Raw genomic sequence first — 15,476 nt, 5'->3', positions numbered from 1 at the left:
ATTTTTCAATGAATTTTCAAGCCCCTTACATGCATCTGTGTGTATAGCCAAAGGTGACACTGGCCCTAGGCATCTCTTCAACTGGATCATGAACCATGTCCATGAAGCCTCTGTTTCTGACTGAAACAAGCCAACAGCAATAGGAAACATCCAGTTGTGTCCATCTAGAGCATTGCATGCTGCCAACTGACCATTCCACTTGCCTGTCAAAAATGATGAGTCTATGCTCAAATATGGACGGCACCCTGCTTTGAACCCATCGATGCAAGGCTTCAAAGCCATAAAAAACTTGGAGAACTTGACTTCACCTTCGGCTGATACCTCTGTATCTATCTCCACAACACCGCCAGGTGACCTCTTTTCCACCTCTGCTTTGAAGTTGTAAAGCATCCTAAATGTATTTGCCCAATCACCATATAAATTTTTCATTGCCCTTTGTTTTGCCTTCCACACTGTGGTATATTTCAGTGTAAAGGGGTACATCTTTTCCAAGTCTACTTTGAGTTTCATGGCAGTAGTGTTTGGTGTTTTGGCTAAAATTGGGGTGATCTTTTCTGCAACCCAAAGTTGTGATGTCATGGTTGATACTCTCTGTGAACTTGTAATACAAGTATGTTGATTGTGGATTTGGTTAACCCTGACAGTACTTCCATCAGGTTGCAGTCTAGCAGATATGTACCACTTGCAAGGCTTCACACTACCATCAAATCCTCTGCACCTCGCATAAAACTTCTTTCTATCAGTCCAAACAGTCTTGGCATCAAACTCATGTTTCACTGCATAAGTCTTGAAACACATTCTAAACTCCTTCATGCTTGGGAACAACTTGCCTACTTCAATGACAGGGTTTTCTTTGTCATACAAATGCACCAGCTCATCATCATGTGCATCATCTACTTCATCCGCAGCTTGTTCCATCAACTGTCCATCTACTTCTTCATCAGCATTAGCAGGCAAACTAGATTCGCCCCTCTCCTGCTTATCTCTGTCATCGACTGGAATGCCAAAATGTTTGGCCATCTCAATGTCAGGCATTGGTGCAATGACCAAATCAGTAGGCTCATCTAATTCAACTACATTCCAATCAACAGTTGCTGCAGTTTCAGTTTCAGTTCCAGTCACCTGTCCCTCTTCGGCTATTACTGTAAGTTCAGTACACATGGGAATCAATGGCCTCTGTGTAGCCCAATCATCATCTACCATCTGCGCAGCCAATTGTGATGGCACATATCCAACCTTCGAAAAAATGTTCAGATCAACGAGCTCAGCAAAAAAATTAGCCCGTTTGCTTGTCCAGCGGTTTTGCCGATCGATTTCTTCAACAATCTGTTCACCATCTTCTATTCTCACATACTCTCCTTTCCAATCATCAAACCGCAACAGTGATACTTCTTGCTCTGGTCCCCAAACAATATTCTTCCTAATTGTTTCCACCCATTTCTTCACTGCCGTCTCTCCCATGTTCTGTAGAACTTGTGGATCAATCTCTGTAAACTCAACCTCCCATTTAACAATTGTGTCTCTCTCAATGTTCTGTATGCTACCATCAACTAATTTTGCCTTTGATGGAAAGAAATTGACTATCAATTCGAAGGTCCGAGCGGCAACATCCCCTCTGTCAGTGGCGGACAGTGTGAGCCCGTGAGAAAGAGCAGACGAGGCCACCCCCTAATTGCATGCAAAGTTGGATCGGAGAGAGGTGCATTACCTATTCGAAGTTGAATCTGGCGGCTCCATCTCAGTATGCCCACGGGCTCCCCTCACAACCTATCAATTCCGCAGGCGAAAACAGAGGAAACGAGCTGAGATCTACGGGCCCGAGAGAGGAACGGGAGGGCGACTAGGGTTTGAATTCAATCACCATTTTCTTATGATGAAGGCTCCGCTGCCGTTGAGAACGAGGGCTCCGCCGCCGCCACCGAGAACGCAAGATCTGCCGCCATCGGAGAAGAAGGGGGGCAGAGTGGCGGGCCCGGCACGGTCGGGCGGCAGGGCACGGTCAGCTGTTTTGAGGAACAATTAAGTTGGACCCACATGTCCTAACATAAACGGGCGGGCTTGGTTGACGACCAATTTAACCACATTTAACACCCCATGTGGCCCTGGTCTATTTACACGCTCAAATGTGTCACACCACAGCCATTCGCTCGAACAACGTCGCACTCTTGCCGATTCACCTCAAAAACGTCGCACAGGAGCTATTGGCCCATTACAACCAGCCTAAAGTATATTAATTTCGAGGCTAAAATTTCTTTTTTGTGGCTCGAGCATTGAAGTGAGGAAGCACGGTACATGGAATCCACCGAGAAGCTTCTATTTTGGTGCCGGTTCCAGCGAAACTCGTGGTGCCAATCGACCCAATAGGTCATTCCAAATCGGAAGTCCAAATCCCATATAGGAATATCACGTAGGGCAAAGACGAGCCCAACGCCTGGACTTTCCTTCTGATGAATTTTCCATCGTTACTAGGTCGCAATTTTCTACACGGTACAGCGCTGGCAAGGCATTCTCGGTCACCACCAGGCCGAACCCTTGGGCGCGGATAGCCACATACCAGTCTACCACGTCTCCATCGCCATCAGCGAGTTTACCACGGCAAGTCGGAACCTTCCTCTAACAAGAACAAGAACAAGTACACCATCTTTGTTGGAGAAGCAAAAAATAAGTCACGGAGCCTAGATGGCAGCTGTGGGCGCCTCGCTGCTACTACTGCAGTGCGTGGTGCTCGCCGGTGCTGCCACGGCCGACGCCCAATATTCCGCACAGACCTTCGTGGACCTCCAGAACGCTGCCCGCGCCGACGTGGGAGTCGCGCCGCTGGCGTGGGACGACACCCTGGCGGCCTACGCCCAGAGATACGCCGGCGAGAGGAAAGGCGACTGCAAGCTGGTGCACTCCGACGGGCCCTATGGCGAGAGCATATTCTGGGGCAACAAGGGCGGTAACTGGACGGCCAGCGACGCGGTGGCCTTGTGGGTCCAGGAGAAGCAGTACTACAACTGCAGCGACGGCTCGTGCGCCGCGGGGAAAATCTGCTCCCATTACACGCAGATCGTGTGGGCTAACACCACCCGTGTCGGGTGCGCCGCCGTGGCCTGCGACGGGAATCTCGGCACGTTCATCCTTTGTGAGTACGACCCCCGAGGGAACTTGCTGGGTGTCCGGCCGTACGCCGGCTGCGGCCAGTTCAACCGCTCAGGTAATAGCTTCGAACGATCCAGTTATTATCAAAGGTTTAAATAGCGCGCTAAGCCTTTTAGCGGCGGACCTCTTCTAATAAATGCTATAACGTGCTACAGTGATGATATAACGAGCTATTTAAAATGTTTACTCATGTATGTATTTGAAAAAAAAACCTTAGCGCAGGACCTCTTCTAAACGGTACAGCGGGCTATAACGGAGCGGGCTATTTAAAACCACGGTTATTGCTTAAAAAGATCATCTTCCGTTTCTTTTGGTGTTGCAGCGCAGAGTTCACCTCAAGATTTCCTCAACCTCCAGAACGCGGCCAGAGCCGGCGTCGGCGTGGGCATGCTCTCGTGGGACAGCACGGTGGCCGCCTACGCTGAAGGCTACGCGGAGAAGAGGAAGGGCGATTGCCAGAAAGTCTCCTCCGGCGGGCCGTACGGCGAGAACCTCTTCCAAGGCGGTGGAGGCATCAGCTGGACCGTTTCCGACGCCTTGTTCTCCTGGCTCGGAGAGAAGCAGAACTACATCTGTGAAAGCAACGCGTGCAAGGAGGGGCAGCCCTGCGGGGAGTACACCCAGCTCGTCTGGGCCAACTCAACCAGAGTTGGCTGCGCGAGCGTAACCTGCGAAGTTGGGGGCACGTTCATCACCTGCAACTACGACCCCCGTGGCAATCTTGCCGGCGAGCGCCCCTACTTGGGCTGCGGAGGGCAAGCCGGCGGAACTCCGCCGCCAACTTCTGGTATGATCCTGCTTATTTCCAGAAGAAAAATATTGTTGACCATAAGTCTGACTGTTTCTACATGTGCACAGACAAAGTAAATGGTACTGAGACCAACGGAAATGGCAATGGCTCAAGTGCAAACAGCAGCAACCCAAGCAGAAATGGCAGTAGCCCTGCAATCCTGCCAATCGTCCTTCCTGTGGTAACAATACTTGCTTTAATCTCTGCGATATCAATTTACATATGGAGAAAGAGATCAAGTCCGAAGAAGAAACTATCATGTAAGTATCCTTACACTACTGTCAACTGGGATCACTATAACTTTATTGAATTGAATTATGCAGTCCAATTTGTCTTCAGCCTTTCATAATTAAGGCATCTCATGTACGCAGAAAATTTAATCATACATGCACACCCCTTATAAAACGTATAAAGGGTAGTATGGACTTTTCACAAATTGTATTCACTTTCCTACATAGAACGTATATATGCTGTAGGTTTGTATAATACCCGGCGAAAAAAATGGATGCCCTCGGCTGGATTCGAACCATAGCCCCACGCGCTACGTGTAGCCGAACAAACCATCCAGGACAGCACATCAGAATTGCCTTCTTGGCTTGTTTTCCACTTCTTGTGCCGAAGAAAAAAACACAGCACCTCCACTCTTTAGTTTATGTCTCTTTTTTTTTGCACGGTTTTCTTTAGGGTTTCTAGTTTTCCTGTTTTGTTCATAAAATACTAATATTTGTATTTTTAAAAATTGTACATAAATTTAAAAACAAATGTTCATGCCTTTAAAACATGCTCAGAATGTCAAAATATGAACAGTTTTATAAAAAATAAAAAAAATTCGAACACGAACATTTTTGAAAAAAGAAAAAAAATGGAATTCCAGAAAAAACAGAAAAATATGAACAAAATTTGAATTCTGAAAAAAATTAAATATATGAGAAATAGAAAAAATAAACATAATAAACGAAAAGTCTAAGAAGACAAACAAATAAACACAAGAGAAGATAAAAAGAAAAAGAAAAACACGGTTCACGACCTCCGAGAAGGTCCCAAAACAGGAATAAATGGCTGGGAACCCGAGGTTCCCAAGACCGAGATTTTTTTTTGCAAATTTCATAGTGAACTTTGTTTTGATTTTTTTGTGAAAATATTCAAATCCATGAATATTTTTAAAACAATTGATGAGCTTTTCAAATCCGTGAGCTCTTGGACCGGCCCAACACGTGCCCGACGAAAGCAATGTCGTCGCCTAGTTGGGCCAAGGCCGAAGCGTTTTATTTTCTTTTCTATTTTTTCATTTGATTTCTTATTTTGTTAATTCATTTTTCTCTTTTTTGAATACCAAAATACAAGTTGTAACTAACTTTTTAAACTAGAGATTTAATAAAAATATAAAATAATTATTAAATGTTTTAAAAAACACTTACTGTTTTCAATTTTATCCCTTTGTATTTATTAGTTGGGGTCATTTCATGGATGTCCAAAAAACACCATGTTCAACGGAGATTATTCGGTAAGGTCAGAATGGTTCATCTGAGAGCATGTTATTTTTCAACATATTTGAAATGGCCCCAATTTCCCCACCAAAAAAGATGAAGAAATGAATCCGATTTTTTTCATGGCCTTTTACAAGCAATTCAAGGCACCATGCCAAGTTGATTTGGTTTTCAACAAATTCTGCATTTTCTGGAGTTTCCTTTGTAAAAGAAGACCGATAAAATGGTCGAACATGTCGCAACTTGCATACGGTGTCGAAAATTGTTTAACCTAGCATGGTTGCCTACCATGGTTATTCCCATCCGGGTGCATCCTCCATTGAACATGGTCTAGTTTTGAACATTTTTTAAATGACCCCAACTTTTGCAGGCAAGTGGCGTGCCCGTGGTAAGGATCCATGCCAGGTTTGAATGATTTTCGACAAAATATGCAAGTTGCGACACGTCCGACCATTTATCTACCTTTTTTAACCGAGAGAACCCCTTGGCATGGTGCGTTTAATCGGTAATATAAGATCATGGAAAGATTTGGGGTGAGTTAATGGATGCCGCAAAAACATGCTCCCAAATGGACCCTTCTCGCCTACCCGAACACGCTCTGTTGAACATGATCTATTTTTGAACTTGCATGAAATCACCCCAACCTTTCCCAGTAGGCGGGCATGCCCATGGTAGGCATCCATGTCAGGTTTGAATGAATTTCCCACAACGTATGCATGTTGTGTCACGTCCGGCCATTTATCAGCTTGTTTTCACCGAGAAAACTCTAGAAATTGAAAGAATTGTAGAAAACTTAAACAGCTTGACATGGTGCCTTGATTTGATCATAGAAGGAGGTGGAAAAATTAGGCCTTTAGAAGGATGTTGAGAAACAACGCACCCTCAGGTAGAGCCTTCTAGCCAACCTGAACACCCCTTCATTAAACATGGGCTACTTTTGGACATTCTTAAAATGACCCCAACCTTTTCAAGCAGGTGGGCATGACCATGGTAGTTATCCATGCCAGGTTTGTACGATTTCTGACACCGTATGCAAGTTGCGACACGGCCGCCCATTATGAGCATTTTTTTACCGAGAAAACTACAAAAAATATAAAATTTGTCGAAAACATAAACAACTTGGCATGGTGCCTTGAATTGGTCATACAAGGCATGAAAAAAATTGGGGCCATTTCAAGCATGTCGGGAAACGACGTGCTCTTAGACGGAGCCATCTCGCCTACTCGAACACCTCCGTTGATCATGGTCTAAGTTTCCTTTTTCCATCTTTTGTAGTGCGTCAAATATAACGCTAAAAAGAAAGACTCTGGTATTCCTTTTCAACCGGGTTGGTTTTTTCTTCAGTTTTTACATGGGTTTCTATATTATTTTGTTTTTCTATTCTTTTATTCATTTTGAAAAAGTTCATCAATAATTCAAATTAAGTTCATTGATTTGGAAAAAATTTTAACAAAATTTAAAAAATCCATTGATTTAGAAACAAAGTTCATCAGTTTATAAAAAAGACCAACAATTTTCAAAAACAAATTGCCAACTTGCAAAATAGTTCACGAATTTGTGAAGAAAACTGATCAATTTTGGGGAAAGAAAGTTCACTGATTTGAAAGAAAAATTCAAGAATTTAAAATTTTGTCGTCATTTTCGATTAAAAAATCACGAATTATAAGAACTTCACGCATTTAAGAAAAAAAAAAGAAATGAAAAATACAACCAGAAAATGTTGCGCTTTTCCAGTGTTGTATTTCAAGTATAAAAAAACTTAATTGACGGTAGATGTCCGGTTGCCTAGCTGGTTATTGCGGCTGTGCTAATTGTTGAAGGACCTATGTTCGAATCCTGCAGCAAGCACCTTTTTTGCGGTTTCAAAAAAAAGAAAGGATGAATGTGCTGAATGGGCCAGCCCAGCACGGCAGGGTGTGCACGTCCGTTAAGGTATAGCGTATACGTGATTCTAAAAAAAAAAGTTTATAAAAAATGCCTATCATGCCCTTACTTATGAAGAGGTATGAGCTAATCTGAGCCGTCCTTGTGTTTATGGGGGGTGTACCGAAGCAGAAGTGTACATGCAATCATCCATTACATATATGCAGAAACTACTAGTGGAAGCATCCATTTCACCATTTCGTTTCATAAATTTAATCTTTCGTAACTGATGTTCTACTAGCTCTCTGTGGAAAAAGACCAATGGTTAGTTCTTTGTATCATATAAGCAGATACAGCTTGGTCCGAAGATATTGAAGATATTAAATCAGTGCTACTGGACCCAGCACGGCAGGGTGTGCACGTCCGTTAAGGTATAGCGTATACGTGATTCTAAAAAAAAAAGTTTATAAAAAATGCCTATCATGCCCTTACTTATGAAGAGGTATGAGCTAATCTGAGCCGTCCTTGTGTTTATGGGGGGTGTACCGAAGCAGAAGTGTACATGCAATCATCCATTACATATATGCAGAAACTACTAGTGGAAGCATCCATTTCACCATTTCGTTTCATAAATTTAATCTTTCGTAACTGATGTTCTACTAGCTCTCTGTGGAAAAAGACCAATGGTTAGTTCTTTGTATCATATAAGCAGATACAGCTTGGTCCGAAGATATTGAAGATATTAAATCAGTGCTACTGGACCCATCAGTAATAAGAACAGCAACGAGTAATTTTTCTGAAGAAAATAAACTGGGGGAAGGAGGATTTGGTCAAGTCTATAAGGTAAATCAAGCGACAAACCCAGGATTAGTTGTTTACAGCGTCCTGCTATTGTCACCATATTTTCTGTCATGAACAATGAGAACTATCCATTAAAAGTATAGTACAGATTAGCTAACTTAGATGAAAGCCATGCTTTGTTTTAAATCCCACTTTGCAGTTATGTGCTCTCCACTTTCTAGTGGCGGGGGCTTTCTTCTTTATCTCGGTCATTCGAAATTGATCTAGTGACTGGGTTGTAACTTGTGGCTTCTCAACCCTATTTCAAAGCTAGCATGTACGTACAAGTCAAGTTCGATTGCAATCATAGTTGGATTTTATGATGTTATATTAATTTAAGTTGCTATTTTCCAGGGTATGATGCCAGATGGACAAGAAATAGCAGTAAAAAGATTATCGGAAGGATCAAAACAAGGCCTTCCTGAGCTTAAAAATGAGCTGTTATTAGTTTCCAAGCTTCAGCACCGTAATCTGGTGAAGTTAATAGGCGCTTGCCTCGATGGAGAGGACAAGTTACTTGTGTATGAATATATCCCAAAGAAAAGTCTTGATGCCTTTATTTTCGGTACTGGAGTTTCTAGTTTATTTCTTATTCCAAGCAAACTTTGGATTGAAAAATACTAGTTGTACTGATGTCATCATTACAATGTTCTTTAAATAATGAAAATGGTTGAAATAAGAGAAAATCAAGCATTTTGTGAAGCTACTATACAAATTACAGACAAAAATAAATTCGATGGGATAACACATATGTACAAACATTGGTTCAGGTCAATTAAACAAACCATTGCATGAGCATTAGTAGAACAAACTCATAATTTGAATTCTTCGATATCTGGTTTATATATTTATTTAACATGAGCAGGAACTTGGAAAATCAATGTTTCTACAATCATAGATAACTTGTTATCTTAATTGGTAGAGTAATCACACTGTCTAATTTTCTCTTTGACATACATCTTTGCCACTTTGAAGTTAGCCCCAGTATGCATGTTTTAAATTACTTTTCTGTCACATGATTTATTTGGATTATGATGCCTTTTTAGATGACGAAAAGCGTGGAAAATTAGCTTGGGATACACGATACAAGATCATTTGTGGTATTGCTCGAGGTTTGGCGTATCTACATGACGAGTCCCGTATAAAAGTTATACATAGAGATCTGAAGCCAAGCAATATATTACTAGAAATGGATATGAATCCAAAGATCTCTGACTTTGGTTTGGCAAGTGTTTTTGAGGGTGATCATACAAAGCATATTACAAGAAGAGTAGCTGGAACCTAGTAAGTTATGGATTCAGTTAATCTGATCACATGTTCATAACTATTATGTTTACAAAAGAAGCAATGCTTAACCATTTTCTGATGCACAGTGGGTATATGGCGCCAGAATATGCGGTTCTTGGACATGTTTCGACAAAATCAGATGTGTTCAGCTTTGGAATGATTATTCTAGAAATTGTGACAGGGAGGAGAAACAGTGTATCGTCTGAAACAATGATGGCTGAGCATCTTTTAACCTATGTCAGTATTATATTCAGTGAATTTCCAGTCCCAAAATGTGATGATGTAGTAAGCTTTTTTGACAAGTCATTGTCTGTACACAGGTATGGGAGAACTGGACCAGGGGGACAAAAGCTGAGATAGTCGATCCATCGTTGCACAACAACTATTCTGAAAGTGAGGTTCTCAAGTGCGTACACATTGGGCTATTATGTGTTCAAGAGAGTCCAAGTGATAGACCCGGCATGGCCAATGTGATCCTGATGCTTGTTGGAAGGTCTACTTCCTTGCCTGCTCCTTCCAGGCCTGCTTTTCTATTTAGGTTGAATGAAGATGAGAACCATGTCCATGGTGATCTCAGTAACCTACTAGATGACTCGAACAAATCAAATCCATCATTCAATAAGTTGACAATCACAGAATTCGAACCAAGATAGCCCTGACCCTCAAGTATGTAGGTAGAGAAGGGAAACAAGGAACACCATTCTTTATGTCAATTCATCAGGATTGTGTTGAATAAACATTTGTATACATCGTATGACTAGCAAGATAACTTTGAGGAGTGATAATGTAAGAATCAAGTTGGTCAAATAACAAGAGCTATGAGTTATGAGTATGACCTAATGGGTGCAGACCTGAAATTGTTCCAGTAAGGAACAAAGTCGGCAGGTAGCGGGGCTCATTCTCTGTGTTTTGCTTCAACTGATTTCACAAAATCTGATATTCTCAATGTCCCTCACCGTCTTAAGGTCTTCATATATGCTACCAAATTCTTCTGTCAACAGTCTGGAATGATTAACAAGTGAAGCTCTATCTTGTTTGCACAAAAGAAGTCAGGTCCAGTTTGCTTGATGGCTCTCGACTCAAAGCACACCATATGCTTGGCTTTTGATGTTTGAATACTGATAGTGCGGAATTTGCCATGATCTTGAGCGTGCTGTAAGTGGACAACCAGCACCAACGGCCTTAAGAATTGCTCCAAAATACTACTATTAGCTGAATGCCGACCATTTAAAAAACAACATAGCCTAATGCCCGTCTGAAATTGATGAAATCATCGAGATTAGTTGTCAGGCATAGTATTTTCAAAAACTAGGTAACCTGGCTTCGGTAAATACTTCTAGGGAAAAATTAATATTACCAAAAAAACTAAGTCAGGAATTTTTAAACAAATAAAATGCAAGGCCAAATGAACAGTACCATTACTATGGCACATCAATGGACAATAGATTTATTTCAAGTATGATGAGGACTCACTGACACATCCGATAGCACATTCAAGCATATGCGGTGGTGGTATCACAACTTCGGTCCAGAAAGATAAAGTGCAGCTGCATCTGCAGCAATAGTACAAACCCACAAACTTAAACAGAGAAACGCAGAAGTGATGCTTAACAGTAACTTGCTATGATTATTAAAAACACTGCGATACTAAATATTATAGTCTTCTGATGGAGATAAAAAATGCAGCCTTCCTCCCGAGCATGGTTCGTCACATGATGATCATGGTGATCACTACTTCTTAACACTCGTCCTTGTCTCCCTAAAATAAGAAAATCAAATCGAACGTTACAACGTAATCATTAGTTTATAAGAAAGGAGCTGGCGCAATTTAGTACAAACCTTAATTTTTAGTCGATGAACTTGTAGATGCCTCGGCTGAGTAAAATGCACAAAACCACCACTTTAGCGTCACAGCTCTCAGAAAACCACTACTTTACAAAACGTGACACTTTGCACTGCATCGAAAATTTGACAGTGGCAAAAAACAGTAAGCACATTTTTGATCCGGTTTTGACGTGGCAAATCGTCCAACTTTTGATCTATTCATCTCCAATCATGGTAGTATAGCGAACACAAGAAATATAAAAATTACAACCAAATTCGTAGACCACCAAGTGACGACTACAAGCACTGAAGCGAGCCAAAGGAGCACCGCCTTCATCGCCCCCGAAACCGGGCACAACTTGTTGTAGTAGATAGTCGGGAAGTCGTGGTGCTAACGCATCATAGGACCAATGCACCAGAACAGCAACCTCCGCCGATGAAGAGAAGCTTAGATGGAAAGGTTCCAACCTGAAGACACCTGAACAAAAATGAACAAAGACTGGACCCGAGCGGATCCACCAAAGACAACCGCCAACTGAGTCTCGCGAGATACGCCAGAGACACACCTCCACACGCCCTTGATGATGCTAGACGAATCCAGCTTTTCCACAGTTGTTAGTTCACAAAATCTTCCTCGTAACTCACACCTCACATCAGCTTTTTCAGAATTCGCAGCTCAACCAAACACACCCTCAATGGATTGGTAGATTATCATGATGCATCCCAAACCCTACCCCCCCCCCCCCCCCCCCCCCCCCCCCCCCGGTTTGATAGATATCCTTTAGCAGTCTTACTAAGCACCCGTCAGTGACAAGCGGTATTACTAAATGTTGTTGACATTGACTGTAATAGACCTAACATGGTTGTAAAACCAATAGAGAAGAGTTTTCCATCCGTGTATAGCAAGTGCTAAGTCGTAACTTATCCACCATTAGTTTCTTTTGTAAGGTGCAGTATTTTTTCAAAAGTCAAACATTTTTTTATTTGCGATTTGTTATAGGAAAATTATAAATATACATCATACTAAGTAAATAAAATTCGTAGATACAATGACAATTTGATATAATATATCTTGATATTTTTATTTATGGATTTTAGCAAAGATAAGAAAAAATTGCCTGCTTGAAGAAAAAGTTGTTTCTTCAGCTTAAATAAGTTAATACTACACCTTACGAAAAGGAACATGAGAAGTCCTCAGAAAAACCATTGGCGAAATTAAGGTACAAAATATATGTGAGTCGATAAAAATTCAGGCACTGAACTCGGCCGATCGGTTGATTACGGGGTTGGCTCACGAACCCTCTTCGCAGCATGCTGGTTGTCAGCGTCGTTGGGTGCACACATGGAGTGGCGTTTGGCTGATGGTTTTGGGCACGGCACGGCATGCAATAAGGGGTGCTCAAAGTGTTCTTGTGCGTTGCGGTGGAGAAGGTTGGACTCGGACTGAAAGGCGAGATGAGGCGAGAGTAGACTGGGACGGTAACCACCGAATGCGTTCCACAATTTGTATGGAGTAGCCGGCAGCTGGATTTCGTGTTCCCATGTGCAGAAGTATTGTTGCTTCTTGTCTATGTTCTTGGTAGTGTCGTACTTGTAGAGACGATTGTCAAGCCTATAGCACAACATACCGTCGCCATCGTTAAGCCAGGTGCTAGTCATCCGGTCCATGGTATCATGGTCGTCCATGTCGCCCATGTAAAAGTTGTAGCGCAGTACCCAGTCAAGCAACCACTTGTCGTTCTTGTCATGGAGCAGTGGACCTAGCTGCGGCATGATCCAAAAATCGATCTCCCGTTGGGTGCGCATGGCGACGCAAAGCTGCCCGCGCAACTCCAAGACGTGCACCGCCACGGCCTCCCCGTTCGAACGCGGACACGGGAGGCAGTATGTGCTGTGCGCTTCGCTCGCCACGTCAATCACTAGTAGCATGTCACGCTCTCGGCGATAACCCGGCCGTACCACCAGGTAGATCTTGCCGTCTACGAGCATTGGCGGTGGCGAGCCAAGACCACGTATCGCGCTGTAAGGGACCATGACTGGGTGTCGGCGCCACCCGCGGCCGTCGCCTAACGTGTACACATGGAGGTAGTTGAACCCGGGCTTAGTCGTCAAGGAGAAGCGGAACAACTTGTATTGCTGGGTAGACGGGCTGAACCCCATGGCGTGCCAGCAGGTGTAGTTGATCTTGGCCTGCGGCGGGATCTCCAGCTTCTCGCCGGTGACGGGGTTGCACACGAACAGGGGCAAATTCTCGACGCCGGACGTGAGGAGGACGAAACCGTTGCAGACGTTGGTGGGGTGGTATCCGCTTGCCAGGTCGAGGAAGCAGCACATGGGCTTCGGCGAGGAGACGTTGAACATGCCCATCTGGAGGCTTTTGCCCGGCGCGCGAGTCTCCGACACGATCAGGGCCTCCGCGCCGGCACCGGAGACGACATGGCTGGCCCTGGCGTGGAGGGCGTGGAAGGAGGGGTCGGTGACGATGCGCCGCCAGAGCCTCGACACGCAGCAGCAGCGGGCGGCGTCCCTCGTCGGCAACTTTAGCAGGATCTCCCGCAGAGTTTCCTCTACAACAGATTCCATGGGGCTGTACGCGCAGGACAGGTCGAGGACGCGGCACATGGCCTTGGCGCCGAAGACCGTGGCCTCGAGGCGTTTGCCCGGCGCGCCGATCTGCGAAACGTCGTTGGCCTCCGCGCCGGCGCTGGGGACGACGACATGTATGTCCCTGGCGGCGTGGAGGGAGCGGAAGGAGGGGTCGGTGACCACGCCGCGCCAGAGCCTCGATACGCAGCAGCAGCGGCCGACGTCCCCCGTTGGCAGCTTTAGCAGGATCTCCCTCAAAATTTTCTCTGCAACAGACTCCATGCTAGTATCGTCGTCCAACCCCAGGCATCGTCGGGATCGCATATATTAGTTCAGAGCCCGACGAACTTGATCGATCGGCTCCCTTTTAATTGGTATGTCTTCCGATTGGTTCAAGGAACCGATCAATCGAAGCAGCCTGAGACCGAATCTGAATCAAGTTCAATACCCAAGTCTCTCCCTCGGTTTGGTTTTTTAGGCTTCCATAATTTGATGCATCCCCAAAGTCATCTATCTTTTTTCTCCCTACTAGAAAAAACACATCACCTCTTTTTCCCCGCAAACAGAACGTCATCATCCTTCTATGGGCTTAGGAGCCTGGGATACATGTATAGCCTAATTTATGGCCAACATCTTGCTTTCTTATCTTTTTGCCGGTACACAACAGCAGGTCCGAAAATCCGGATTTATGTCGATTCTAGCCCGATTTCCCACATTTAAATGGGTGATTCTCTTCTGCTTAATTTTCTTGGTGTGTCTAGATCTAAAACGATTGAGAAATGCCTATTTCTCAGCCAGCTGACATTTTCATAGGACATTTTTTCTCTTCATCTTTTTTGAAATTTCGGAAAAAGAAACATTGCACAAATCACTGTGTAGATTCAATGTTTACGAGGAGTTGGTTCAGAAATAATGATCCCATATTTTATTTTTGAGAAACTCTTCTGCCTAATCATAAACTATCAAATAGCTGGTGTCCACTACTTTTATTTCTCTCAACACGCATTCCACCCTGTACCTGTGGATATTATGTCTGAGGGTATTCTTTGTAATACTTTTCCGCCCTACGTGGGGTTTGCTGCATCAAATGATTGTAATAACATTTTAATTAATTAGTATATGGGGTGGAGTTTAAAAAAAAGCATGCACCCATTTCACCTCACGACACGTCTCATCTTATCAAAGGCCCACCTCAGCATGCACAGGAAAATTCTTTCAAATATATCATGCTATTTATATTCTTTTTTTATTGTACGTGCTATTTATATTCAATAAACAATTTTCAACTATACAATAATCAAATATAATAGATAATATTTATATCAATGTTATTGGCATATGTTAATCCAAAATATTAATCTTCTATACAACCAAATATCGTTGGAGTATATTACAACAGATTCCCACAACAACATGCAGGGTATATAGTTAGTACAATGACCCAAGACACCGTCGAGTTGATAAAAAAAAAGCATGATTTCAGTCTGGGTCAAGCTGCCACTCTTTGGAGATTGATTAAGATACTATATCTACTACATTGACATATACCTAAATAAAAAACTACTTCACCTTGGTGTCAAAAACGCTCTTATATTATAGGACGGAGGGAGTAGTTATTGGAGTCTGTGTATAATATTTGGAGTACGTATTGGACT

At 43.2% G+C, this 15,476-nt stretch overlaps 1 protein-coding gene across 4 annotated transcripts; it reads left to right on the top strand.

Moving 5' to 3' along the window:
• Nucleotides 1–2,648: 2,648 nt before the first annotated feature.
• Nucleotides 2,649–10,361, top strand: LOC109762454 (cysteine-rich receptor-like protein kinase 7). 4 transcript variants are annotated; one of them, XM_073511199.1, is made up of 10 exons: nt 2,680–3,199; nt 3,467–3,931; nt 4,003–4,194; nt 5,792–5,826; nt 6,697–6,730; nt 7,997–8,127; nt 8,479–8,689; nt 9,171–9,408; nt 9,498–9,696; nt 9,732–10,175. In XM_073511199.1, exons 1-10 carry the CDS (start codon nt 2,680–2,682, stop codon nt 10,062–10,064), a joined length of 2,358 nt encoding a protein of 785 aa, XP_073367300.1. In that variant the 3' UTR covers nt 10,065–10,175. The 4 variants fall into 4 exon arrangements, with proteins under 4 accessions (XP_073367299.1, XP_073367301.1, XP_073367300.1 ...); XM_073511198.1 differs by lacking the exons at nt 5,792–5,826; nt 6,697–6,730 and having other exon boundaries at nt 2,649–3,199; nt 9,498–9,648; nt 9,732–10,361; XM_073511200.1 differs by lacking the exons at nt 5,792–5,826; nt 6,697–6,730; nt 8,479–8,689; ... (1 more) ...; nt 9,498–9,696; nt 9,732–10,175 and adding an exon at nt 8,285–8,347 and having other exon boundaries at nt 2,649–3,199.
• The last annotated feature ends 5,115 nt before the right edge of the window (nt 10,362–15,476 follow it).

The sequence above is a fragment of the Aegilops tauschii genome, chromosome 3 (genome assembly GCF_002575655.3).
Source record: "Aegilops tauschii subsp. strangulata cultivar AL8/78 chromosome 3, Aet v6.0, whole genome shotgun sequence".
In the NCBI taxonomy this organism is placed as follows: domain Eukaryota; kingdom Viridiplantae; phylum Streptophyta; class Magnoliopsida; order Poales; family Poaceae; genus Aegilops; species Aegilops tauschii.
This window is presented reverse-complemented; position numbering and strand designations above follow the sequence as displayed.